Source organism: Thermothelomyces thermophilus, chromosome 1 (genome assembly GCF_000226095.1).
Source record: "Thermothelomyces thermophilus ATCC 42464 chromosome 1, complete sequence".
NCBI lineage: Eukaryota > Fungi > Ascomycota > Sordariomycetes > Sordariales > Chaetomiaceae > Thermothelomyces > Thermothelomyces thermophilus.
Genome location: NC_016472.1, coordinates 7,255,745 through 7,282,972, shown reverse-complemented (window position 1 = coordinate 7,282,972; position 27,228 = coordinate 7,255,745). Strand labels below are relative to the sequence as shown.

Below are 27,228 nucleotides of genomic sequence, written 5' to 3'. Positions count from 1 at the left end.
ACGGAGCATTGCTATTGGGACACGGTGCATTTAAGTTTGGCATTTGCTGGGTTCTTGCATTCACGGTTTTAGGGAACCTAATAATACTTTTTCTGTTAGCTACATTCCTAGGAGTATTTTGTTGTTCTCGGAGCAGACGGCGTTAGATAGGCAAACAGCCAGAAAAAGGTGGTTGTGCGATTTCCTTATGTCTGCTCTTCATGTTCTTTTGTCCTGCGATAGGAGAGTAACCTGTGCTCAGGCAAAGGTAGGGCAGCACGACCAGACATATCGAGGCTCTTTTCATCGAACGTGCGACGAAGTCCGGCTCCCAGAACTACTAATTACCAGGAGACTCGATACAGGCTTCTAACGAGTTCAAGAGCTTACCTTGCCTTAGCATTCGTACAGGAAGATACTTACGCTACGCTTCATTCACCGCTCCGTGACGCAAATGTTCCACACTGTAAGACTTAAACTGTTGCTCAAGAGATCGGGAAGAGGTGGAGGTTTGCTGGGAGAAGAGCTGCTCCTTCCTGCCATCGCAAACGGAATGGAATTTACACTGGTAGTGGCTTGCTTCACAGTTCCTGCTGATTCATATGCCGTGAAGCAGGCAATACCAACAAATTCTCAGCTTTCGGGCAAAGCAATTGAAATTTAGCCCAAGCAGATCTTTGGATTTCCACACGCGCAAACACGCCAGTGGAGTCGTCTGCTTGAGGCACTTCAAACATCTCGACTTGATAATGGTGTCAGTGTTAGCAAAAGTCACCCAAACATCTAAGAACTGAGGTACTGCCATAATTTGCGCCCTCTCGTCGTCCTGTTGCAGGTAGCAGTCGCTAACTTCCCCCAAGCCCTAGTCGATCCCGGTCACGGAATCAGATAGAGAGTAGCAGTTGCACCTTGTTGCCAGCCTCCCTACGTTCAACAAGGACGTGTTTGCGACGTCAACCAGCAGTTGTAGTTGACCGGTTGCCAACGCACTCAACGGAAACACACCAAACTCGCCGTGCTTGGAGCTCATCTCCAATCCACGGTCTAACAGCTGCTCAGGCCCGAACCCCCAGCCCCCAACCCCTCCAACTTTCAGCTGCCTGCTCTTCAATTGGACTTCCTGTTTCTCTATCTCCGACAGGAACTCTCCTTTCCCACCTTTCACGCCTGCTACCTATCTTGCACTCCTGCCTTTTGCGTCGACGCCGTCCTTCACTCTCTCATCCATTCCTTATATGGTGGATTTTGGCGAGGATGAGAGGAGCTCAAGCCGGGACGGCTCTGCTCTTCTTCCATCTTACCGAGTTCGCAAACGTTGTGCCCGGCGCGCGGAGTTTCTCTTGCCAGTAGTTGGCCTAGATTAGGCCATCCTACTTTCTCGTGGCTTGCTTTCTTTTGCGTTTCTTGCTTGTGCCGGCGGGCCCAGATTTGCACCTCTTCTCTTTCTTCATAGCAGATCCAGCTGAACCTTTCGATTTCCCTACGTTTTGCACATTCTCCTGAAGGCAGGACCTACGGTGTAGGACGCTGCGGCACGCGTTTGCACGTGGCGCCTTCCTAACCGATCCGAGCCAGAAGACACAATGACGAACCCTCTGGATGGGGACTTCCAGCACCTTCTCCTGCAAGGTGCACATAACGGGCGCGTCAAGGTGCAGCAACGGAGAGCAGCGGCAGGTGCCTCAATTTCTAGCATTGAAAGGCCTCGGCAGAGACACCACGAACAAGGACCCCTCCGTCGACGACCAGGACCGGTAGCAGGGCAATTCAGGAACACCCAGAATGGCTCCATCACCGCAACCCCCTCGCCGGCTCCGCGCCCACTGTCATCATCCCAGCCAGCAGTGGTGCTCCCTTCGGCCTGGAGCTCCGGAAAGAGCGCCACCATGGTCATCAAACCCATACCCACAACCGTTAACCCGTGGGACGTCAGCAAGTTCTTCGCCAAGTTCGGCAATGTCGTGTGGGTTGAACTCGACAGCCCATCGAGGAGCAATTACCGGTCCGCAAAGATCCGCTTCGAACCTCCGCCCACTGATCTTGGTTTCTTCCAAGAAGGGAAATGCAGACATAACCTCGGCGGACCTTGGTCGTGGGCTCAAGTCGAGTTTGCCACGCCGCATCGCAAAGAGCCCACCCTGACAACGCCGCTTGGAAACACCTGCCCTGCCTCGATCAGCCTTAGGCTCCAGAGACTGACCTTTGGTCTCCTAACTCGGCCGACAATCTTCATGTCAAAAAGGGAGATTACTCCATTGAGTAGCAATCTGGAACTGAAACTGACCGCAGATTTCCGCCGGCAGATGCTGACTATTCATTTCCCCTACCTCATCAGCGGGGAGAGGCAATATTACCGCCTCGACATGAAGTTTGGTATCATTCAAGGGATCCACAGAAGCGCTACCGGGAGTGGTTGCTCTGGTCTTCTCTCCATACGCCTCAAAGACGCCCCCTTGGCTCGAAAGAAACAGACTAAACTGAGTGGGACGGCTTGGACGGACCGTCTGGTCTGGGGTGAGGACGAGCTTTGGCATCGGGCCGTTGAGATCAAGCCTGACTCACAGAGCCCCCCTACCCAGCCGATATCTCTTGACGAGGAAGCAGAGCCAATAGACATTGGCCGCTGGACAACCTACTTGCTTCACCTGGAAAAGCCGGCTGAAGAGCAATGGCTGATAATCGAAGCGTATCTCCATGAGTGGAACATTACCACAAACGTCGATGTGAAGTTCGCGCAGATTCCATCGAGGGACCCAGAGCTCTGGGACATGCTGTCCGATCCGCATTTAGGACCGTTGACCAACCTGTCCTGGAGCAACGATCTCGCCATTCTTTCGCCCTCGACACACATTGCTCTGCCGTTCGACGTCAGATATCAGCTCGAAGTCTGTGTCTCCCGCGGGATTTTGAGCGAGTATAACATTGGGCGCGAGTGGCTCGAAAAACTCTCCTCCTTCTCAGGCCCTGCTAACTGGGGCGCTGCTAATCGTGCGCGGTTGATTCTGGAGTACGCGGCAGATCAAGGGCGCCCAATACATGACCCCCTAGAGCTGTTCAAAGACCATGGCGCCATGACCTACTATCCCGCCACCCTCCACATTCCCGACTACTGCGCCTTGATCCGTCGGGCGATTGTTACGCCGACTAGGATGTACTTCAGCACGCCCACCGTGGAGACAAGCAACCGCGTCGTTCGCCGTTACCAACACATTCAGGACCACTTTCTTCGCGTTCAGTTTACCGATGAGCTGTTAGACGGGAGAATCAGGGCTTGCGAGGTCGACCGAGACGATGAGCTTTATGCTCGGGTCTGTCGCGTCATGACCCAGGGAATACGGATGGGCAAGTGGCACTGGAAGTTTCTTGCCTTTGGAAACTCACAGATTCGAGAATCCGCTGCCTTCTTCTTTTGCGAGCCCGAAGATGGTTCTGTTACCTGTGACTCTATACGACAATGGATGGGTAATTTTGATCACATTACCTCGGTCGCCAAACTCGCTGCTCGGCTCGGGCAGTGCTTCTCGACCACTCGCCTTCTGCATTGCATCTCGTCTCCTCGCATTGCCAGAATCCCCGACGTTGAGTCAGAGAACGGGTTCTGCTTCACAGATGGCATTGGAAAGATATCTCTCCCTCTGGCCTGTCTTGTGGCCGAAGACTGGAAACTCGACAGACCGCCATCAGCAGTTCAGTTCCGGATGGGTGGCTGTAAGGGAGTCCTGGTACAATGGCCTAATGTCAAGGGCACCGAGATTCACATTCGGCCATCTCAGGAGAAGTTTTGTGCCGAGTACAACGGCCTGGAGATCATCCGGTGTTCTCAGTTTTCCTGCGCGACCTTGAATCGGCAGACCATCCTGATCCTCTCGTGCTTGGGAGTTTCGGATGAAGTCTTTATTGACATGATGGCGTCGCAGATTGCCAATTTCGACGCTGCTATGACGGACAAGGACACGGCCGTCGAGCTCCTCGACAACTATGTGGATGAAAATCTGACCACAACCACCATCGCCTCCATGCTCCGCAACGGCTTCATGCACACGCGCGAGCCCTTTGTCCGCACTGTTCTCCAACTCTGGAGATCTTGGTCAATCAAGGCCCTTAAGGAGAAAGCGAGACTCGTTGTGGAGCAGGGTGCTTTCGTCCTCGGTTGCGTGGATGAGACCGGGACACTCAGGGGCTATTCCCGGGCAACCGAGGGTCAAAGCAATGTCTCAAGAGATCAGCTGCCTCAGATATTTTTTCAGGTTCCTGACAGAGATCATCGGCATGCGTACAAGGTCGTCACTGGTCTCTGCATCGTAGGGCGCAATCCGTCACTGCACCCTGGCGACATCCGCGTCGTGGAAGCAGTGGACGTGCCCCAGCTACGCCATCTTCGGGACGTAGTTGTTTTCCCACTGCGAGGGGATAGGGACGTCCCAAGCATGTGCTCAGGGGGCGATTTGGATGGAGACGACTTCTTCGTCATCTGGGACCCTAGACTGCTCCCAGCAGAATGGGGCCATCCTCCCATGAACTATAGCGCGCCGCAACCACCTATTGAATCGCGAGCTTCACTTGCCAAGAGCCTGGCATTCTTTTTTGTTTTGTTTATGAAAAATGACAGGTTGCCCTTGATCGCACATGCTCACCTCGCCAGGGCCGATTACGAGCTTGAAGGCGCGAAACACTGGAAGTGTTAGTCGCTGTCCGTTTTTTACCTTGGATAATGGTTGGGCTGCTAATCATACATTTTATACAGGTCTTCAGCTTGCCGAGCTACATTCGACAGCAGTTGACTACGTCAAGACTGGCGTTCCTGCCCAGTGGAACAAGAAGCTCGACCCGCGTCGATATCCTCACTTTATGGAGAAGCTCAGGAGCAGGTCATATCACTCCACCAGTGTGCTCGGGAAGCTCTACGACATGGTCGAGAAAGAAGTATTCGACAGCAAGGACAACTACACGCTGCCATTCGACGACCGCATTCTCGGGCGGTATACTCTGGGCAATCATTTGCTCAAGGAGGCCAGGAAGATAAAGGGCCAGTACGACATCGCCATGCGTAGGATTATGGGACAGCTTGAGATCAGGACTGAATTCGAGGTCTGGACGACATTTGTCATGTCCAAGCCCCGAGTAGGAACCGACTACAAGGTTCAGGAGAGGGTTGGCCGCGAGGCAGCTGGCCTCAAGAAGCAGTTTCGCGATCTGTGCCTCGGAGTGGTGGAGGAGCATAGTTTTGACAAACTGGAATTTATTGCCGGAATGTACCGAGTTACTTGGGAGGAGACAAAGATTGCCCTTTACGAGGCTCGCCACCCGCATGTGCTTCCCAACGGGACAGTGGGTTTGCGTCGCGTCTCAGCTCGCTCGATGCCGCTGATCAGCTTCCCGTGGCTGTTTCCGGCCGAGCTCGGCAAGATCGCACTAGACGCCGAGAATCAACTTCATCAGCAAGAGCTTGGGGTCACCCCGTCAGCAGCAAAGCCGACACCTGGAGCAGGCAAGGTGGTGCACCTGCAGGAAGAGGTTGACTTGGCCGATATGGAGTGCACCAGGACGAGCGACGGCCAGATAATCCACCGCGGGGAGGTCCTCCACCTGCTTCGTCACAACGATGATGATGACGACGACGACAACGGGCATTGCTGGATCGACGATGCAGTTGGCGTCGACTCCTCGACGGAATCCACCTCGGGGAGCGCGTCAAAGGGAGAGCAGGAGACACGAAGTGATTTTCCCACGCTCCTGGAGCTGGGCATTGGCCTGGATGATGCTAATTCTTTTACGCGGGAAACGGCATGTAGCAATGCAGAGGAGCTCGCGGCGTTGGACACCAGAGGTGCTAATGCCGCGAGCCCGACCATCCTAGACCTCTTAACGTCAGACACAGATTCCGCACCTGACTCCTCTCCATGTCTTACTCCGATCAAGCCTTTCGACTCCCAGCAGCAGCAAACTATAGCAACAACAACAACAACAGTAGCAGCAGCAGCAGAAGCAGGAGGAGGAATAACAACGACCGTAACATCAACGACGCAAGTAGCCCGGCCCGCGGCCGAAGCTGTCGCCGCAACCAACCCTACCACCGCCGTTCTTCAAAGCGAAGACGGAACCAAAGAAGCACACAGCAGCGGCAATCAGAGTGCGGAGCTTGACTCCGTCGTCTCGGACGCAGCACTCACAAGCAACAGCAACGACAGCTGGGACCCTATCACTAATAGCATGCCGGCTCCGGCGTCGGAGACTGAGGGGACGACGGACAGGGAGGAGGAGTGGGAACCCGTACAATACAAGAGCTTCTCTGTTCGTGGCGGCCTGTTCTCAATGACGGGGACGCTCAGCTCGGCTGAGGTGTGGGGCGGCGGCGACAGTGCTAGGGGGGTTGGTCGTGATGGCGGGACCGATGGGAGGAGTAAGGGGTGGCGGGACGGCGGTTGCAGTCACGAAAGGGGCGGTGTCCATAGCCAGAGTCAGAGCCAGGGCTGGACTGACCCCGCGCCGTGTGATGACCCAATTGCTCCTACCGAGCGGGAGGGGGGCGGCGGGGTGATAATCGAGGTCGAAGAAGGTTCGGATGCAGAGGTGGAGTATGAAGAAGACCTTGTCGAGGTTGAAGGCGAGACAGCCCTGAACAAGGCCGCAGGCATGTTCATCTGATCAGGTCCAGCCAGCAGGTGAGCGTGGACGGATTGGCTTGGAGCCGTGGAGGGGTGACAAGACATCATTGGGTTCGGTTCGAACGCTGTGGTTAACCTCTGGGCGTGAGGTTTGCATCATTAAAAAAAAGGGGGGGGGGGGGATACAAGTGGTTAGGGTGTAGTGGCGTCTCGGAGCGGGCTTGGGCGATTGCTGTAGATTGCGTACTATCTCGGGGTATGATGGCTCTGACGAGCCAAATCCTTATTTGCGATGACTCGAGCTCGTAGCAAGCGGTGCAGCATGACTCTCTCTCTCTCCCGACTCTTGAGCCAGCTCCAGAATCGATGGGCTACCCTTGTTCCGTGTTTAACAAGACATCGCAGGGAATGCCCGCGTCCCCGGGCCCTATTGACCCTCGCTAGAGCATCTTTTTCATGTCACGTTCTCCGCACGCGGCCCATGTGGCTGCGGGGAGATTTGATTTGCAGTCGCCTCACCTCTTGACGCACAAATCCGTCCTGATGACCCATTTCTCCCCGGCCGTCACCTCCCTGCCTTCGTGCTACGGGCATAGTGTCAGATCAGCTTGGCCGCGTCCAATTCAACCCAACCCCTCCCCCTAAGCCCCCCTCCGGGCGACGGATTGCACGGAATCGAATGGCCCCCGGGCAGGACGCCATGTCCGTTTGTCGTCCCCTGCCGCGCGGAGCGGACATCCACTCTTGCGGACGTGCCAATGTACTCACACACAAGTAAAGTGGAGCGAACGGACCGACGGGGAGGGTTTTTTTTTTTTTTGGGGGGGGGGGGGGGAGAAAGAGGGGAGATGATTTGGTAGGGTGGGTAGGTAGATAGGTAGGTAGGTACTCACCAACATGCAGTCATTGCCGTGCTTGTGCAGCAGCAGCATGCCGGTCTCGAGGCTGACGGCAATCTCGTCCTTGGCCGAGCGCCGGTCGTGCGGGTAGAAGACGGTTTCGCCGCCGATGCTATAAAACCTCGCACATGGGACGTACATACATACGTCGTGACGTCCCCCCACCCCATCTGGTCAGATCAAATCGTTCGTTGGTAGGGTGCAGGATGGGCAGGCCCGGGGAGGGAGAGAGGGAGAGAGGGAGGATTCGGGCTTACCAGCCTTCGGCGGAGGAGGTCAGGTAGAGGAGCAGAGTCCAGGTGGTCTTGGCCGGGACGGCCTGCTGGCCTGGCTCCTTGGACGGGAGGGTGACGTTGTTGGAGTCGTCGTCTGGAAGGTGATGGCGTCCTCGAGGGTCGAGGGTTAGTTCGAGAGTAGACATTACATATTCGGTAAGGGGGAGGGTGGGAGAGGAGGGGGTTTGGGAGAACGAGACGTAAAACATCACACTTGTACATGTGCGTGAACCGGGGGGGGGGGGGGAAATGTGGGATGTAAGGTGGCAGAAGAAAGAACGGGGATTGAAGATACTTGCAGTGCGCGTCAAAGAACTGGCCGGCGCTGTACCGGTAGATCCTAATGTTTGGGTTGAGGCCAACGACTTCCCCTCCCCTTTGGTTTCCACCCCGTGGCGTTAGCACGGCTCCTCTGTGCTAGAGAGATAACGGTACCCCTATTCCGGCCTCGGGCGGAGGTCAGGGCAGGGAATCAACACACCACAAGTGGGAGATATCCGGGCTGGCGAGGGCATCTTTCAGCCCTGTCTCGGTCCATAACCGGTCGGCAAACTGGGCATCGTCGACCTGGAAGCGGTCGTTGACCCTCACGGCCTCGCCCCGCTTGGGCTTCCCCGGGGTCGTGACGAGCGGCAGCTCTCGGAGGAAGGAGACGTAATCCCTGCAGAGAGAGCGCGGGAAGAAGGACCGCAGGACAACGACTTTGCCCTCGACGAGCGACTCGAGGGTGAGGTCGACGACGGGGAGCGGAGGTTTAAAGGGGGGCCAGTTGGGTTTTGCAGTTCTCGTGCTGGTCGTGGTGGTCGTGGTCGCGGTGGAGGAAGGAGGCTGCGCGTGTGCCTTGGAGCGCTTGTCTTTGGCCATGGCTCGGATTGTAGACTCTGTGGCGATTGGAGAGGGAGTAAAAGACGGAGATCTTGTGCGTCGACTCTACGAAGAATCGGCTTCCAATCAATGCCTGTCCGTTGATGGCCTTGGCAAAAGAGTGGCTCTTGATTGTTGATTTGTATGATCTTGACCGAGATTTTTGGTGTGTATTGCGTAGAGACCTTTTGAAGTGATCATGCCAGATTAATATTAGATATGATGCACCATCGACAGGGACGAATCTAGCTCATCCTTCTTCCCTTTTCAAAAAGGCCATAACGAACCCGCATAGCTCATACACTACATGTGAGAGCGGCGGGACCTAAAACCTAAATTCTAACCCAAGAAGTGAAGTGCAGGTGGGGGGGGGGAGGGAGAGAGAGAGAGAGCAGGGCTGAGTGGCCGAGAACGACCCCTGGTTTGCCAAGACGCTTCGTTAGCGTGGACCCACGGGTGACTGCAACTTTGGCAAGGGCTTTCCAGTCTCGGCTGGCCACCACTGCTGGGCCTTTTGTGAGCCGGTACTCTGTATCCGTAAATTTTCCTGGAATCAGCTTCGACGGTCGCGAGGCTAATAACGACCGACGGGGAGAAAAAGACGAGGCGGCTCGTCAAGGATTGTCTGCTGTGTGACTCCAGTGTCACCAAGCATAACTTAGAATTTTTGAATCCTGTTTTAATTTTTATATTTTATTCCATCTTCTCTCACCCTCGGCATGGGCATCCTCTCATTTTTGCTTGGCTCCCTCGCTGGGGTGAACACGGGGGTCAAGAACAACAACAACAAGCCGCCAACAACGGCTCCAATGACAAGCCCCACCGCAGCAGTTGCACCATCATCATCATCATCACCACCTCCTCCTCCACCACCACCACCACCACCAGCACAATCAGCGACGCCCCAGCACGACGAGCCGCCCCGTCCGATGGATTACTATAACCACTACTTCTCGGCGCGCTCCCTCCGGCAACTCTCCCTCTTCCTCGGGGGAGCGGGCTTCTTCTACCTCTCCGTCATGGTGTCGCGCCGCGCCGTGGCGCGCCACCGGCTCGCCTCGCGGCTCAAGTTCTACGAGCCCAACAACCTGGCCACCAGCTGGGGCCTCCTCAAGGACGAAGAGCTGCTCCGCGCCATGCCCCGGCACAAGGACCCGCTGGTGGCGCTCGAGGCGCTCAACCTGGCCACGCTCAACACCGTGGCCTTCGCCGTCATGGCCGCCGGCGGCGTGTCGTGGGCGCTCGACATCTCGAACCTGGACGACCTCAAGAGGTACGCCCGTAGGAGGGCCGTCCAGTTCCGGGGAGAGAGGGACGAGGCGGCGGAGCGGGAGGTGGCCGAGTGGCTGATGAAGACCTTTGGGATCGAGGAGAAAAAGGGGTCGGGAGGGAAGGACGAGGGCGGCCGGCAGGGCGGCGGCGGCGACGGGGGGAATGGGGCAGAAGGGGACGGAAAGAGGGCGCCATGACCGGGCTGCGTGTCGTGGCCGGCCGGCGCTGCGGAGCTGATGATGGGATCCGCCGGGGACGAATCTCACTAGGTCGGTTATGCAGCACTACTATGGGGGCTGGTAGCTGTGCTTCGATGTCTGGGCGTTGGGGGAACGCATGCGATGATACGGTGGTTCTCGTTGAGAGACCGATTGTATGACCCATCTGTACGATAATTATACGGCAGCTGCGTTCGCCGGCTTACTTGACGGAACACGCAGTACTGTATTCTTCTACACAGCACCTGGTGTTGCAGGACCAGCTTGGCTCCGTTTTATGTGCTAGTTGCCGCGAATTGGTACGATGCAGAGGGTGTCAGGGGAACACTTGACCATATAATACGGAGCAACTCGGAATGAAAGTTGGAACTACTTATAGAACCGTGTCTGGTACTGTTCATACATACATCCTTCAAAAGCCGGTCCTTGCTCCACCGGCCAACGGCTCCGCTCCCGCAGCGCATCCGGGCATGCAGCCCCGCTTCGACGCCCTATCATGCCCCGGCCGTGTCTGCTGCTTCGTCAACCCATCCCGGACCCAGATCCGCCGAAACAACTTCGGCTTATACTACTCGCGAGACGAATAGCGAGGGAGTGCTCAAGAGACGTCCCACCTAAAATGAAGTCCCAAAGAGAAGTTGAGGCCGAGGTCCGCTCCTGGGGCTTCTCCCACGTCTTCACCTGGACCGACGGTCCGAATGCACGTAAGTGGGAGTGAGAAAAGGGGGCCCTTATCTCCACGCGAACACGCAAGAGAGTGTGCTGACGGGGCATATCATTCCCAACATAAAAGACTACCCGCCCCATTCCCACGCTGGGCTCACGACACATGTCATCCTTCGCGGCCAGCTCACCATTGCATACCCCGAGGACGAGGACCCGGAACAGAGGAGCAGGAAGACCACTTACGGCGTCGGAGACCGCATCGACGTAGAGGCTGGCCGTGTGCACGAGGTGTGGATGGGCGCCGAGGGCTGTACGTATGTGATTGGGGAATAAATCAAGTCAACCCACCCGACCCATCCATCTATCCATCCGATCACGAGGGAAGGAATCGACTGTGAGCACCAATACGAGCATGTATGTTTCCTGCTCGCGATTTCTCGTCAGCCCATCATCTCTGCAACCTGAAGAAGGCCAACCCAGAATCGGAAGTGAACAGAACGGAAGCGGGAGTGGAACGCCGAATTCTAGATCACCAACAAAGAATATACTACTTCGTCATGAACTCGAAACTCGACCAAGAGATAACTCAACCCCCGCCTCGGCTGTGCCACGCCGCGCGGCACTCCCTCTCCGGCAGCGCAGTGAGACGGAGTCTAAGAGAGGGATCTAATGCGGATACGGAAAGCACGGCGGGACATGACACTGGCATTGCACAACCAGGTCGAGAGAAGGAAAGAGATTTCCCGGAGACCCAATATTCGCAAACCCAACCAGGGCCCTTTTTTTATTATTTAAACCTGCCATTTTGTAAAGGGCTACAGGGTTAATTGGCTCTCCGTTTCGACGAGTTACGACGTAGGACTGTCGTAGGCTGAATGATGATGGTCAGGCAACGAAATAAGCGATACGGACAAGGGGGGAAATAAACTAAAGTGGAAAGGAAAGGAGGATAAAAGCCGGCGCGGAGTTTGGTTGGTTACCTCGTCGGTTGACTGTGTCAGCCGTCAATTCAATGCACACGCGCGCGGACTAGGCGGACTGCCAAGTATCTTAGCTACGGAGTACATACAAGCCCAGGCCTCCACAGGAGGAGGTTACGTAGCAAACAAATGGGCACGAAATGACTTATATCAGCGCTTCCGCATTCGGCAGGCCAGGACGGCCATGGCGGCTGCCTGCTCTGGTTTCCATTGTCTCATACCATTTTTGCCGCCGTCTGATCCATGCGGTTGCGCCTTGCCCCGCCAATCAGGTGAGGCAAGACCAACCTTAAGTGACAGTATATTGTCTGGTTACATTTTCCAGGAGTCAAAAGGGAATTAGCTAAATAATAAAGCCGGAAAGAATTCGAGAAAAAACAGAACGAGTAAACAAAAAAATAGACTTCAATTGACATGAAGAGTAAGCAGGCTCGTATAGACTGATGCGCCTTGTCCTCCATCGTCCATCAAAGTACTATTCGATGATGTCAGGATGTTGAAGCTGGGTGAGCCGGCGACTCAGGCGCAAACAAACATTGTCGGCTACTGTCGGTGGAGCAAACGCCAATGCCCCTGGCAACCTTTCAACGCTCATCAATCGTGGGGATTGCCTCTTATGGTGGAGTCTGCGAATGGCGGATGTGGAAGTTGGCGTCTACCACGTCCTGCCCAACGCGTTCTTTGCGGACGAGGTGGCGAAATATATCCTGCTAATGATCGTCAGTCCCAAAAAGCTGCAGGCATGGGGGGGGTCTCTCTTCTCTCCTCGGCCTCGCCAAGTGGCCCCGTGGCTGCAAACATGCTCGGGGCTGGACCCCCTCCCCCTACCCTCTCCGGATCGATCGATCATCAACCTATCCGGGGCCCTGACCGTTGTTGTCGTCGTTGTTGTTTGTCCGTGCGTTTCACGCATCGCAACCGGGCCTTTCCTGCCACCCTGTACTGTGCCTGTAGTACCGCACATTCCGTGCTCCGTACCATACCATACAAGCAATTGCGCGGCCTGAAGTCGCGGGCTGTAAGCAGGGCACCCTATCCGACACCCAAGACCGGAACGAACGTTGGCTGAGTTCAGGCCCTACCCCTCTGCAAATTTTGTCCTGCCGCGTTAGGCTTCAGTGTAGTGACTGTATGTACAACAGTATGTACATGGAGAAGTGGCAGCTCCCCTGCAACTTTCTCAAAGCTCACCTGTAGGGGGAAAACGTCGTCGCACGTCAAGACTCTTGATGTGATGCTGCTGGAACTGGCACCGGACCGAGTGGGGCTCTTTCTCGCTCGGCTACCGGAAGCGAAGGGGCATCTCTGGCCGCTGCCGGCCAGTTTTCCGAATCCTACCAGAGAGCCTTGGTACGGAGGTCTGCGCACATGACCTTTGTTGTTGGAGGGCACAAGCAAGAAAGCTTGCTTGTCAGTTGTTGACAGACTCCTCATCACCTCTGCAGCGATGACGTCGTGCCCTTTTTTCCCGAGTCCTCCAAGGAACACAGTAGTGTATGTATCTCCCCCCCTGCAGCGTCGCATTCTTGCATGGGACCCTGGCCAGACGCCTGCCAACGCCGTGTTAACGAGGCTCGCTCCTGTAGGGAACAAGGGGGCACGCTGTTTGGTAACAAAGCTTCAGAAGGGCCAACCGCAACTCCACAATCTTTGTGAGGCTGTTGGGGAGTTCATGCTGGCTAACGTAGAATGTGGGATGGCATGGCCGACGGGCAATGCAACTCATATTGGCGATTGATGGTTGCACACACGATACTCCGTTGCAGCGCAGCGCGGAGCAGGGGTTTGCCGGAGCTTAATTGAAACAGCGGCAACCCCCGCCCTCAGCCTGGACTTCTCCAGCATCTGAAACACCTTTGACTTCGTTAGAGGGTGAGTGCTGCCCGGTGCTATTACTGAGCGTACAGTGATATTATCAAGTGCTCCTTGATGGAAACGGTGCCCGCCACAGCCCAGACCGGTTCGCGGCGCGCAGGTAGCGCAGACCGTATGCCGTAGTGTGGAAACACCGTCCTTGTTTTCGTTCGGGCCCCCTCCGCAGCGAGCAATCAGGACTGCCGGAGAGAAATCTTGTCGGGACGCGGTAACCCCCGTCGGAAGTTGTGGCCGATGCAAGAGTGTCTTGCGGCTCCCGTAGAAAAGAAGACTGTCAGTACACTACCTATTGGGACACGTTCGCCTCGGCGCGCTAAGCGCATTCGGCACAGCGCAAGCGTTGACATGATTTGAGCTGGCAATAACGTTGCTGGCCCGGCGGGAAACCCGAACGATGGCGGCTGAGGATTAAAATTGAATCAAATCTCCTAAGATGGCGCTAACCGTTTCAGGAAGCGTTCGCACTTGCCGCATCCGGGTCTGACACCATTCCCCTTGTCCTTGCAACTTCCCCAATAAAGTAAGCTCTTGCCTAGTGGACATACCAAGAGCCACCGTGCTGCCGGCAAGTGCTTAACCGTGTGCTTCTGATGTCACGGCCGACCAAGACTCTGGAATTGAGGAGTGACTGTTCCAGGCTTGGAACTCTCGCGCGTCATCGACTTTTTTTTCTTGTTGCGCTGGCATCCTTGCGTACCAACCTCCGGTCTCTTGGAGGGCTGCGGCAACGTCTCAGATCCGAGTGTTTGCGGTATCCGCGAGTCCATGGCGGGCCTAGTGTAGGAGGTTGTGATGAAACAATAGGAAACGTCAATTGGGCTGGGCGAGCCTGGTCTTGCTGGGGTTTCCTTTTGGTATCTTTCGAAATTGAAATTATTGAGATCCCTGTTCACCATCATTCCTCCGTACCGCCCCTCCTTCTCCCCTTGTTCGATCGCTCCCCACTCCCCAGTTGTTCATCTCCAGGTCCTCCGGCGACAGCCGTGTCGTGACTTAACTGCTCGCTTCCCACCGCAACATCTCCATACACGAAGCATCGCTCTGCCCATCGCTAGCCACCGCCCGGATTCCCCCCCTCCCCCCCCCCCCCCCCCAACAAAAAAAAAAAATAAATAAAAACAAAAAGCTTGCGGCATGGACCAGGAATAACCGCATAGCAGACACCCCACCGCCTGCCCACTCCATCATGGGCAATGCTCAGTCCACTGACGGGCCCCGGAGAACAACCCAGCGGCTGTCGAAGCCGAGGACGGGCAATCATGCGACACCCGGCCTGTTGAGTCCGGGCGTTTTCTCCTCTAGTCGCTCCCGCCACCTCTCCAATGCTCAGCTGCCGGGTCCCCAAGAGCCATCCCCGACAGTCAGCTCGACGCCCACAACGTCGTCCGCTCCCGAGGTGGCTGCTGGCGGTCCCGGCTCACACGTCGACAATATCGCGCCCTTCTTCCCTCCGGCACCGGCCTCGCAGGAAGAGTTGAAGCGAAGGAGCCTGTTCCGCTCCAGGTCAACCCGGGGTGACAATACTGCCCGGCAAAACCACAACGGCGGCCCGGGCTCGCAGCCTGTGAACAGGACGAGCAGGGCTAGTTCCGTGACATACGAGTCTGCAGTGGCGTGTTATGGGCAGGCGGAGTTTGAGACGTATGTGGTGAGGCTCTGTTCAGCATCGCAAGATCTCCTGTCGCTGACCATCAGGTGCATCTACAGCCGGCCAGCCCAATCCGACCGCCGCACGTCGGTGAACTACAATCTCACCTCGTACGAGGCAAAGCGACTGTTGAACCTGGCAGAGGAGCCGCATCTTGAGAGAGCAGCGGCCATGTCAGACAATATGATTGCAGTCACGGAACCCACGTGGAATCCATGCAATCAGGGAAACAACCCCAGCTCTCCAATCACTCGCACCAGCTCGGACGTCTCGCTGTACATGCCGGTTAGGAGACGATCTCTGATACAGACCCCCGGTGTAGCCACTCGGTCCAGTTTGGCCCACGATATTCCCCCCGTATCGCGAGTGAGCGTTCGCCATAGCCTTCCTGTGACACCGCGTTTGTCACGTCAGCAATCAGTCGAGTCATACAGGAATGGTACTATGCCGACAGAGCCGTGGATGGCCGAGTCTGAGTCCTCGCCGCGCGTGGCGACGCCTTGCGAGGACGACTATCTGTCAATCGGCGCTTTCAAGCTCGGGTCGCTACGCATTACCAATGGTTTCCCGAGCCCCGTCACTCCGGACGTTGATGAAAACCGTGATGAGAATGACGGCAGCGAATCCCGTCCTGCGGCTGTGCAGGAGGGGTATTTCACGAAACCGCAGAACTCGGAGAGCGACATCACTCCTGGTGCAGCGACTCGGAATGACATGGCCTCTCCCAAAGTAGTTTCCGAGATAAGCCATAGTCCGTCCTCGGCGCCAACAACTCAAGAGCGACTCGCAAGCCAGGGGCTCCAGACGACATCTAAGACTACCGCGCTAGACGATCAGCTGTTCAATGACGATGCGCAGCCAGAGTACTCCTCTGTCGAGGTCTTGGACGTTCGCCCGGATCCAAATGCGAAGCCACCGCATGCGCAACTTGCGCGCAGTATCGACTCCAGTGTAAAAAGGGCTGACAGCGGCTTCGTAAGCATGGGGAGGCCGTCTTCTGAAGGTTGCTGCAAACCTCTGGCCAAAGCGGATTCTGGGTACAGTTCTAATGTGTCCCTCCGCTCATTTCAAGCCAAAGCGCAGGGTGTTGAGAATCAGTCGAACGCCTCCCCGTTGGAGAAACAGTTCTCACGACCATCGAACAAGAGGGCTGAAGACCAAGTTGGCTCGGAAACTCAGGAGTCTCCCGGCCGGCTTGATGTGCTCCGTCCTACAAGTCTTGAAATCGAGGCCCCTCCGCCACCCGTGCCCCCAAAAAATATCGCTCGGCCCTCGTTCGATTCTCGGCCCCGGCTTGACAGTACTACAAAAAGCGTCCGAGCTCACGACTTAAGCGGGGGAGAGAGGTCGAAAACGCCCAACGCAGTCAAGTATGTGCCAAAACCTACCGTCACCGTCCTCCCCGACAGTGAATGGCCAATGCCGCTTGGACCTGAAGCGTGGGGCCCAGAAAGCGTCAGCTCATCTGCCTCTGGCAAGCTGAGCTCTCCGCGGAGCACCACCGGCGGGGTTCAGAAACCCGGCCGGCTACAGCGGTTTTTGGGCGGGGCCCGTCGAGCCACCATAAGTACGCCCGCGGTTGGCACCCTGCACGCTTTCGAACATGACTGCATTCCGCCTGTACCCAGGGAGGCCGAGCAGAAGCTACGAGGACGGCCATCTCGCGTTCACTCGACACCGAAGAGGCCGGCACCTCGGTCACGCCCTAGCTTGGATACATTGAAGACGATTTTTAGCGTGGGAAGCATCGAAGCAAGTCTGGACGCCGTCAACACAATGCATGCCAAACCCGCCGCATCCGGTTCGGAGAACAAGGAGGGTGCCTGGAAACAGGGCTTGCAGTCCGTTCCGGCTTCCCTCGCCAACATCGCGGGACACGTTATCCCGAGGAGGACGAGAGTTGGGAAATCCGTTCTTGTCCGTCAGGGGGAAACGGCGCAAGATTCGCAAGGAAGCAAAATCGGAAGCAAGAATGTTACCCGCGGCGACCTGCCCCGGGTGGGCATCAGTGCACCCGTCTCTCCCCCGAAGTCGGAGTCGGGGAAGAGAACTATGAGCCTCACGTTCGAGGGCGAGCGGGCGATGGCGCCGAGCCGCCGTACGTTTGACGCTAACTCTACCCGCCCTCCTCCTCCGGGCCTTCCCTCCCCAGCGCTCCCCAGTCCAATCGCCAAGGCGATGTCAGCCGAGAGTAACAACAGGGCGCCGGAGACTGCCCACTCAATCAGAAGGCCACAGATACTTCGCGTGCCTCCCAGTCTCAGCCGGAAAGCGAGTCGCGAGAGTCTCCAGAGTAATTCGGCTTCACATCCATCCCTTGCGAGGCAAACTAGCATGAGCAGCATACGAAGCTACCACTCGAGCCAAGTTAGTGTAGGATACAGCTCTACATACTTGAGGACGCAGAGTCTAGTGTCCATGGACCCCCGCAGGTTTCGGTCATTCCGGCAATACAGTCTTGAAACATCCCCCTATAATTCACCCACTAGGGAGGTTCATGGCAACTTCGCCCGCGGTACCTCCCAGGCGCTCGCAGGCAATGAGGGTCGGCGCAACTCCATCTCCTCAGTCCGAAGCGAAGGCGTCTACCGGCCAGCGGATGTCCACGGATGGCACATCCGGGTGCCGCAGCCGCCGTTACGACACCGGACAAGCTTTGAAGGATATCATGGCTATCAGCAGTGGTACCCTCAACATGGATATCCTCCATCCATGTCCAACGGCTACACAGCACCCGCCAAGACGGGTTACGACCCCCGCAGCAGAGGACAGGTTATTGCCGCCGCTACTTGGAGCCGAAGTCAGTTCGATGCCGCTGCAGGACAGTGGTACCAGGGCCAGAGCCCGCAGTTTTACCCGCTGGGTCATTCCCGGAGCCGCAGCATGGGAAGTCAGGCCGGTCAGGGGCCGAATCCGCCATACCGCGTGCTACACAGTTACAACTCTCCTGCATACCGCAACGCCCCGATCTGGGGCTAGATACAGCAGCGTCGAGATTGTTAGCTCGGCATGGCTCGACGAGGTCAGCTTGACAACGTTGTCAACATCCCTTCCACCACCGTTCTGATCTCGCACTTTTTTTCATCATCAGCAACAACTTCTCGGGTGTTATCACAACCCTATTCACACCTGCCAACCACGGCCATTTTCCTAACGTTCAATACCCCGCCGAGCCGAGGGGCCGGTAGCAGCAACTCTTTTGACATTCTCTTCGCGATAGACTCGCGGCCCTAGTGCGGCGGGGCACAGCTGGCCAGGGCCCGGTTACCGAGTCATAGGATTGTACATCACTACCATCGACGACAGCACTATACTGTCATTTCTTTTGTCTGTTTACGCCGAGTGGGGCGGATCGTCAAGATGGCGATACCAAACATTTGCTGATACCCCAGGAGAATCAGGATTGGATTTTTTTTTGGGTGGTGTAACGGCTATGTACTATAAAGATACTATGGAGAACTGTAAATGCACACTTAACAATTGTTCTGTCAAGCCCATCTTTGGTGGGGCGAGAATGATGTGGTTGAGAACACGGCTGTGGACGATACTTCTGAGCTTCAGCCGCGAACGAGATCTTCCAGGAAAGTCTCCAGATCTTCCGGTCCCCCGATGCTCTCAAGCGAATCAAAACAACTGAGATTGATTCTGTGAGCCCTAATCACTCGTGCCACGTCTGACAGACATATCTGGCCGTCGGAACTTCCTTGCGGTTACAGCGTCTGCCGGGGGCACCCCAAGGTGGCGCGGGGGACCTTTCCCTATGTATACGTACGGGCTTCGCGAGTTGTCGTCTCACATCATCGCTGCCTGTTGAATACGATTCGTCGCCCGTATTGTATCTAGACTTCGGCATGTCCGTGGCCGCTGTTACCGCGTTCAGCCCTACTGCAACGGGGATCGGGCCCTCCTCCGTTGGCGCCCGCCAATCCAACCATCAGTAAGCCAGCGCGCTGCAGATCGATCCTGGGTTGGTTTGACATCCGGCGCGCAACAGCTCTGAAAAACCGCGGAGGGAAGTCCTGCGTAGGTAAAGGCGACTGAAGTCCGCTGAGTAAGTTAAGTAGGGAACTACTCCGTACTCCGTCGGTACAGTACATACATACATACCTACGCCGTACCAAATAAGTCGATTTTCCGGATCTGGGGGTTCAGCTGCATTCCGCACTCCGCACTCCGTATGAAACGGGCTGTGCCGCCGGCGTGGCGGTGAAGTGACGGTCGTGCAGAAGGCCATCTACCTCCCTCCATAGTGTAATGCATGTGCTGTACCTACCTTAGGTATGTATACCTACATTCATTCATCCATTCGGCACTACAGGGGCAAAGGCGTGATGCGAGCGGGGTTGCGACCGTTGATTGGGCGCCTCCGCTCAGTGCCCGACGACGAGCTGCCGAGTTGGCTGGACAAGTTCTGATTTCTAGTGTAAGGCTAGCCGCTAGTTAGTAGTTTGCGCCAAGCTCGCTTGTTCCCCAGGCTGCCACTTTCGAGAGCTGGTCATTCGGTTTGGTGGTACGGAGTAGTGGAACCAGATCCCCTCGTGCACCACTGGCGCGCCTCCCCGGCAGCAGTCAGAGTGTGATTCTGTAGGGAGACCCTAAATCCATTGGCTCTGTATTGATGTATGTAATGTATGTACAAGGCGCTTGACCTGCAAAATTAGGGCGAATTGAGAGAGGCTGCAATCGTGCGTTTGAGAAAGGGTGATTCTTTCAAGAGATTCGTGGTTTCCGCCGCACAGCCACTCTGCCGGCCACTGCCTTAATCAACGCCTGCCGGTAATTACACTAGTGAAGGATCCCCGTCGGTCTGCGGTAGGGCTGATGGCGGCTGCAAGTTGAGACGGCCGAGAACTGGAGAAGCAAGGGAACAGGCCCCACTTCGCTGCATGCACAGCCCTGTCTGCACCTACTAGTGTAGTACACAACAATACTATGTATACATTGAGACTACCTATTCAAGTACGGAATCCTCCCTACTGTGTAGTGCGCATAGTCGAGTAGTATAGATGTACCCTATATAAGGTACCTACCTCATACTCGGCAGGCAAGACTTTGGCGGGGCCTTGCCCGTGCCTCACCGCAACCACCGACTGCAAAACCTCACGACCTGAGATGAACGGACTATGATGAGATGGAAAGGGCTACCCGGCCCCCACCTCCACTCGGCCGCAATCTCTTTCGTTTGGAGATAACAGGCCAGGATTTTCCAACTTCGTCTTGCCTGATTTGAGCGACAGAAAATAAAGTTAGTTCTGCCACTGAACCCCACGAAGTGCGAAGTACACCTAGTTCGTAGTTACCGCCCCTCCTTGTTGTCCTCCGTTCTCGAAAGGCTCCAGTGTATGCCGTCGAACCACAGCCCCGGGCCGTTGGCCGCCTCGGGGCCAGTTAATTGGCCAGCCACCCCGCTAGCGACGGGAAGGGGTCCCACAGCAGCTGCTGAACCCATTTCTCGGCGCTGCTGACATCCCTGTCAGAGCCGCCGGGGTGCATTTCAAAGACTCGTGTCTGCTCCCACCATTATCCCAGTTCTCAGAGTTTCTGCTTCCTCTTTCTTTTGGCTGTCTGCTGCTTTGCTCCAGTACCTCAATTCTCTCGTTCGTGTTCTGCGCCAGATACTACACGCGGTCAGCCGTCCTTGCCGACGACAGACTGCACTCCCGACGAGGTCCAATGTCCTGACAGGCACTTAACCCCCCTCCCCCCCCCCAAAAAAAAAAAAAAAAAAAAAAAAAAACGCCAATCGCGAGGCTGCGGTACCCAAACCCACTCCAGCTTGACCCTGTCGGAGCAGCACTTGATCGCCCAACGCAATGGTGTGCTTCAAGGTACGCAGTCCCCAGAATGCCTCGCGTGCCTCAAATCGGTAGGGTCTCGGGCCTGGGCATGGCAACAGCTGACCCTGCTGCTCTGGTAGTTCCGAAAGGAGGAGAAGTCGAGTTTCTTCCGCCGGATGACAACCTTTGGATTCGGCTCGCCTGTTCACGGGAGAAATGTCATGCGAGAGGTGATAGTCGCAGCACTCGCCTGCAACGTCAAAACCCTCATTGGTGTCCACATATCGTCGAGCTTTCACGAGAGCGTCAAGAGGCACGTCAGGCACGTCTACGACGAGATCCGGAACGACGACCGACTCTTGTCGCGCGAGAAACTCGGTGCCTTTCTCAGGGAGACCCAGGGCGTCGAGCAGTTTGACCTCGATTCTAAGGACCGCCGAGATATCAAGTTCGACGAGTTCTTTTGGCTTTGGAGCCAGAATGAATCGGCCTGGCGCGCAGCAGGAGAGAGCCGACAGAAGGAGGTGGATGCCACACATCCGATAAGTCACTACTTTATAAGCAGCAGCCACAACACTTACCTCGAGGGCAATCAACTGTCCTCGAGGAGTTCTGCTGATGCTTACCGCGCGGTGAGTGTCATCACCGGTCCGCAGCACGCGAGGGGCCACTGCTGACACGCGGCCACAACAGGTACTGAGGAACGGGTGCCGCTGTATCGAGATTGATGTCTGGAACGGGGCCGCTCCCCGGACGCCATCCAGGTCCCCGAATCCGGGACATAAAAGACATTTTTCTTCTAGCTCCCTCCCGCGCTTCGCCGGGGAAAAGCTCGGCGCCAAAGTGAGCCGGCACCACAGCCGCAGTCCGAGCGCCGTCCAGACCGCTTTCCCGCCATTGGATCCCAGGGAAAGTAGCACCACGCTGGATCCAAAAGAGCTGAGCGACGACCGCCTCGAAAAGTCCAGAGACTCGTCCAGGTCGAATCAGGGAGTCGAGCCGGTAGTCCACCATCACGGCACAATGACCTCCACCGTAGGTTTTCGGGAAGTCTGCCGGGCCATTCGAGAGAGTGCGTTTGAGAACAACCCGCTCCCGATCATCGTCAGCCTCGAGGTAGGCGCGGACAGGGAACAACAAGAGGTCATGGTGGACATCATGAAGGAGGAATGGGGAGAGCTGTTACTGGATAGGCACTTTGACGCTTGTGACCCGACTCAGCGGCAGCCCCGGCTAGAGGAGCTGTACGAAAAGATCTTGATCAAAGTGAAGCGTCTGGACGACAGCCGGGTCGTGGGCGACGTGGAGAGGGGACGCAGCATCACGATCCCAACCCTGAATGGCAAACCGCCCATCTGCGAAGCCCTCGCCGAGCTCGCCATCTACACCCACAGCGAGCATTACGTGGACGAGAACTCGCTCAGCAGTTGCGAATCGCCCAGTCACATCTTTAGCATCAACGAAGGCAGTTTCCTGTCCCTGGTCGAAGACGAGTCGAAGCTGCACAAGGTCCTCAAGCACAACCGGGATTTCTTCATGCGCATCTACCCCAAGGGCCTGCGCTTCGACAGCAGCAACCCGGATCCGAGCTTCTGCTGGCGCCGGGGCGTGCAGATGGTCGCCATGAACTGGCAGAAGACCGACGACCCCATGATGCTCAACGATGCCATGTTTGCGGGCACCAACGGCTGGGTCCTCAAACCCCCCGCGCTGCTCGGCGACGGCGCGCTTACCGAGACATCCACCAACAACAGCACGGCCGGGAGTGTGTCCCACAACCGCACCCTCGACCTGCAAATCACCGTGCTCGCCGGCCAGTTCTTGCCACTCCCCGACGATCGGAGGAAGAGCAGTGGGTTTGGCATCACGAGCGACAGGAAGTTCCGGCCCAAAGTCAAGGTGGAGCTGCATGTCGACAAGCCTCAAAAATCCCTTACAAGAGAGACGGCGGCCGCGAGGACGGAACATCCCGACTGGGGACAGAATGCGAAGAGTCTGGACTTCCTGGGCGTGAAAGGAGTCATGGAGGAGATTACTTTTGTGAGGTGAGTTCTGACTTGTCGTTGCCGTCTTCCTTTGGTGTCTCCCCCGGGGGGGTGACGACGAATGGCTATACTAACATGAGACCCCCATGCACAGATTCAAAGTTGCTGATAGCTCGAGCAATTTTGGAAGCGACCTCGTTGCCTGGGCTTGCATTCGCCTAGACCGCCTTCAACAAGGATACCGCTGTCTTGATCTCTATCACCCGGTCACTCGTCGGCCTTGCGACGGCAAGTTGTTTGTCAAGATCAGCAAGGTTTTGAAGGACTAATAAAAGAAGATTGCGACGTATTCCCGTTGGAGATAGGAAACTACTGCCATACACTGGCGAGTTTTCGGGTCGGCTTCTTGGTTGCTGCTTAGACTTGCATCTTTTATCCTGGTTCATTATCTCTTTTGGGAGAGGCACCATAGGTCATACAGGCTGATTCGGGCTTTCACTCCTGGGACATATATACATCGGAAGGTCGGTTCGCGCGCCGTTAAACAGGTGGACAGACGGGCTTTTTTTTGGTTGGTTGGCAGCACAGAACAACACTCTTGGATCGAGCACTTTCATCTTGCTGGAAATTTGGGGATAGAAGGGGCGCCGGTAGCGCATGGGCTTGATTCTCTTTTTTTCAGCACTTACAGGCGGGAAGGTCACGTATTTCGGCTGGATTTGCAAGGATACCCAATATAGCGGACTTGTTTTCTGCCCTGCTTTTTCTTCTTCTTCTTCTTCCTTCCTTTCTTCATTGTGTTCTGCTCTTTCTCCGTCAACCCAGGCAAGGTTTCTAGAAAATGCGAGAACTGCCTCTAATCCAAGCCTTCCCGACGTAACGGCCGAGCGGAGGAAAGTTTGTCTCTAAGTGAGTCTGGTAACACGGACCTTAGAGCACTCTGAAATTATTGGAGCAAGAATCTGTTTGCCATGATCCCATGATCACCTGTCTCTTTGGGTGCGGGCACACGTTGGTGTTTGCATTTTGCGTTTGCTCTGCCGTCGCACTCTCCTGCTGATTATCCGCATCACGTGCCCGAGTCTATCAGACTCGGTTACATTGAGATCTATAATGCCATTGGGAGTGCCAACCCTTTACTAGATTACATCAAGTAAGTCATGCAGGAATGTTCGGGGGAGGTGCATGAGAGCTGAATAGGATAAGGTGACAGTTCTCACATCGGGAGATCGCTCATGCAGTGGCCGGGACGGCAGAGGCGGCGGGAAGCCCGCGGATTGGGTCTCACTGATGGGTTGGGTGCACAGCAAACGCTGCCGCGTTACGCGGCCTTCTTTTGGGTGGATGTGTGCGAGTTATGGAAAAAAAAGAAAAGAAAAAAAAAAAGAAAAAAAAAAAGGAAACAGAGAAAGGGAAAGAAAAGACCCGGCCCGTTTTCGGCTGTGGCTTGTGCGACGGAGGAGGAGGAATCATCCCGCCATGGCCCGACTTTGTGATGTGATTTCTGATACGTCTCATTTTTGTTTGTCCTTCTGTTGGATCGTGGATGAGGACCCCGCTGGCCTGTTCAACTTCCGAATGTGTGTGGTTTTGCTATTGGTGGAAGCAAAGATTCCGGGCCGCCTGAACGTAGATTGCTCTGATGTGTTGTTTACCGGTTGGATGTTCCCTCGGGCCGAACTGCGACTTACATCTCTCCCGAAGCGCAAAGTCGGGCCCAAGGAGAGCAGGGGGAAAATGCGACCTTGCTGTTACGGATTAGCCTTCTTTCCGTGTGAGTTATCGTTTGTTTCAAGCATTGGCCGGTGTTCTTTTGGTGTCAGCTGCAGGAAAATGGGCCACGATCTGCCATCATCTCGATGACTCACTCGGTAGGAGGAACTCTCCCGTTCGGCGCCAGAGGGAGGCTCATAAGGGAAATTATCAATCAACGCCAAGAGCCGGGTCGTTTGGCCCTTCCGTGTCCTGCCTGCTGTGCTAGACGATGGACGATGGCAACAGCGGAAACTGCAGCCGACGGCACCGTTCGTAGCTGAGATCTGTTCGTTGCTACAAACGTAGGAAACAGTCCACGGGAAGGTCGGCCGGCACTCATAACTACTGAGGCACCCATCCCGCATTCCCGACTTGATCCTGGGTCATGTCCAAGTCAACGATCGCCGCGAGGAACTTTGGAGGCTCGATCGGCGCAAAACCATATACACACCCACCCCATTGAACCTAGTCGGTTTCCTCCCCCTCGTTTCACTATAGTGAACAACACCCCGTCCGGCAAAGTACATCGAAGACAGGCGTCACCATCGGCTGTTGGGCGATTCCCGGATACACACGAACAGCAAACTCCGTCTTCTTCCAGGACAGCCCGACGATGTCCGGATCAGAGAGAGCGCTAGGGGTAAGCCAAAGGCGCCAAAGTCGCGCTTCCTCGCCCAACGAAACAAATCACAGGAACATCAAGGCAACATACACACCGGTACTCGCTCACATGGTGGAGTCCGGAGAGGGAGAGGAGGATCGCCGTATAGATGACATGAGAGATGACACCGCTGACGTGCTCGTTCCAGACGATGCCCGGCGTCCGCTGCCCAACCTGTGCCAGCAAGGGGCTGGAAGTTTGGGTGCTCGAGGGCCGGCTCTGTGGAAATTGCGGAACGGCCTGCTAGAGCGGGTATTACGAAGCAGAGGGAAATCCGGAAGGAAGATTTGGCGGGCGAGGGTGCGCGCAGTGCCATCTTGCAGCATGTCGCCAAACGGGAGGGCGGGACAGGCAAAATGTATCTCATGCTGGATAGTCATAAGTTGAAACCATCCTCGGGAATGTTGCGGCTGAGAGAGTCCCAAGCAGTTTGGGGTTCCGGGGCCTCGAGTTGCGAGGCAGTCCCACGTCGGAGCGTGCGGTGCGAATTTCTTCTCTTAACAACCCCCCAATGGGACTCCCCTCGCTGTATGCGTAAGGGGTTCCACTCTTCCGTCTCGAGTTCGTCTCAATTGTGGTCTTGCTGTCGTGGAACATGATAATGGGGAATTTCTCGATGTCTCAAATAGTTACCTTTAGCAGGCAGCTCAACAATTTACGGTGTTCAACCCGAGACAGGAACATGCTCTCTCTCCGCACTGTGTGTTGGCTACATTGCAAGGGATGCCCGAACGTAGTATTTGAAGTGAACAAGTCACAACTCCTCCCAGGGAAAGGTCAGACCGGAAAAGTCTGCCAATGAATCCACAGCATTCTCATGAAGGAACGATAAACAACAATCTCGGTAACAACCTGACAGAGGTACTTCCGTATTCTGTACATACCTGAGGTACCTAAGGTACATTCTTGATATGCCTTGAAGTCGGTGGAAGACCCCACCGGAGGCATTGCTGACATAAGCAGCTTCCAGAAATATCCACATTACCACCCATAAAACCCATGCCTGCCAAAATTTTCCTCGTCAACCACAAACTAAACCACATCACCTTGGTTCATACTGCGTATTCCGGGCCAGACGTGCACAAGTCATGGTTTCCGCGAAAGCTCAACAGTTATGAGCGATCAGTCGGATGGGGAAGGGGGGGTCCAACTCTTCCGATTAAAAGTGTTTTCTTCATTAGCGCTCGCGATGCAGTTGAGGCGAGAATCGAGGTAGGTTGGAGTTCGGACTGGCGCTTGTCGGAGTCGAGCGTTGTCTCGTGTGTTGCGCCCTGCCTTCGACCCTCCAAGCAAAAACAGGTTGCCACGCATTAGGTACGTTCATATCTCTTCTTCTTTCCCTCCCCGAAGCACCTCCACTACGCCTCACCGTCGTAATGATGAGAGTAATTTGCGATTGATTCCGTTCAGGTGGCCCCCTTTCGCCGGGGCGGCTATATCTGTCGGACACGTGATAGTCAATTCTTACATATTCTGAACACCACGACAAACAACCTGCCATCATTGCGCACCATAACATGGGCTTAGTCATGAGCGCGCTTGGCTAACAGTGTTTAATCAGACACGGAACAACAATCTTGGTGGCAAGGAGTTGTCTTGTCTGACCTCCCGTGGTGGTACGCACCTCTCTTGGAGCTTTCTGCTCGGTAAGACGAGCGTGCTCGATACGCGGGAGAAAACAACACCAGGGCCGAAGTCTTCGTTCAGCTGGCGTTCTGAACTGTGCCGGTTGGGCTAAACCCGGTTCGCAGCTCTACAAACTAGATCGC

At 55.7% G+C, this 27,228-nt stretch overlaps 6 protein-coding genes across 6 annotated transcripts; 5 read left to right on the top strand and 1 right to left on the bottom strand.

Annotated features, from left to right (window-relative positions):
• The first annotated feature begins 1,534 nt into the window (after positions 1–1,534).
• Positions 1,535–4,708, top strand: MYCTH_2297939 (uncharacterized protein). The gene has a single exon (XM_003660044.1). The coding sequence runs from the start codon at positions 1,563–1,565 to the stop codon at positions 4,662–4,664; it is 3,102 nt and encodes a 1,033-aa protein (XP_003660092.1). The 5' UTR covers positions 1,535–1,562; the 3' UTR covers positions 4,665–4,708.
• A 2,046-nt stretch (positions 4,709–6,754) lies between these two features.
• Positions 6,755–8,978, bottom strand: MYCTH_2297938 (uncharacterized protein). The gene is made up of 5 exons (XM_003660043.1): positions 8,240–8,978; positions 8,058–8,134; positions 7,741–7,852; positions 7,478–7,595; positions 6,755–7,168 (listed from the first exon to the last, which is right to left on the bottom strand). The coding sequence occupies exons 1-5, from the start codon at positions 8,620–8,622 to the stop codon at positions 7,100–7,102; spliced, it is 759 nt and encodes a 252-aa protein (XP_003660091.1). The 5' UTR covers positions 8,623–8,978; the 3' UTR covers positions 6,755–7,099.
• A 410-nt stretch (positions 8,979–9,388) lies between these two features.
• On the top strand, positions 9,389–10,430 carry MYCTH_2313991 (uncharacterized protein). Its single transcript, XM_003660042.1, has one exon. The coding sequence runs from the start codon at positions 9,432–9,434 to the stop codon at positions 10,089–10,091; it is 660 nt and encodes a 219-aa protein (XP_003660090.1). The 5' UTR covers positions 9,389–9,431; the 3' UTR covers positions 10,092–10,430.
• Positions 10,431–10,507: 77 nt separating this feature from the next.
• MYCTH_2297932 (uncharacterized protein) lies at positions 10,508–11,278 on the top strand. Its single transcript, XM_003660041.1, has 2 exons — positions 10,508–10,816; positions 10,906–11,278. The coding sequence occupies exons 1-2, from the start codon at positions 10,732–10,734 to the stop codon at positions 11,109–11,111; spliced, it is 291 nt and encodes a 96-aa protein (XP_003660089.1). The 5' UTR covers positions 10,508–10,731; the 3' UTR covers positions 11,112–11,278.
• Positions 11,279–14,731: 3,453 nt separating this feature from the next.
• Positions 14,732–18,469, top strand: MYCTH_2297930 (uncharacterized protein). The gene is made up of 2 exons (XM_003660040.1): positions 14,732–15,274; positions 15,341–18,469. Exons 1-2 carry the CDS (start codon positions 14,820–14,822, stop codon positions 18,258–18,260), a joined length of 3,375 nt encoding a protein of 1,124 aa, XP_003660088.1. The 5' UTR covers positions 14,732–14,819; the 3' UTR covers positions 18,261–18,469.
• A 2,526-nt stretch (positions 18,470–20,995) lies between these two features.
• On the top strand, positions 20,996–23,536 carry MYCTH_2297927 (uncharacterized protein). The gene is made up of 4 exons (XM_003660039.1): positions 20,996–21,109; positions 21,199–21,690; positions 21,752–23,103; positions 23,198–23,536. The coding sequence occupies exons 1-4, from the start codon at positions 21,095–21,097 to the stop codon at positions 23,370–23,372; spliced, it is 2,034 nt and encodes a 677-aa protein (XP_003660087.1). The 5' UTR covers positions 20,996–21,094; the 3' UTR covers positions 23,373–23,536.
• The last annotated feature ends 3,692 nt before the right edge of the window (positions 23,537–27,228 follow it).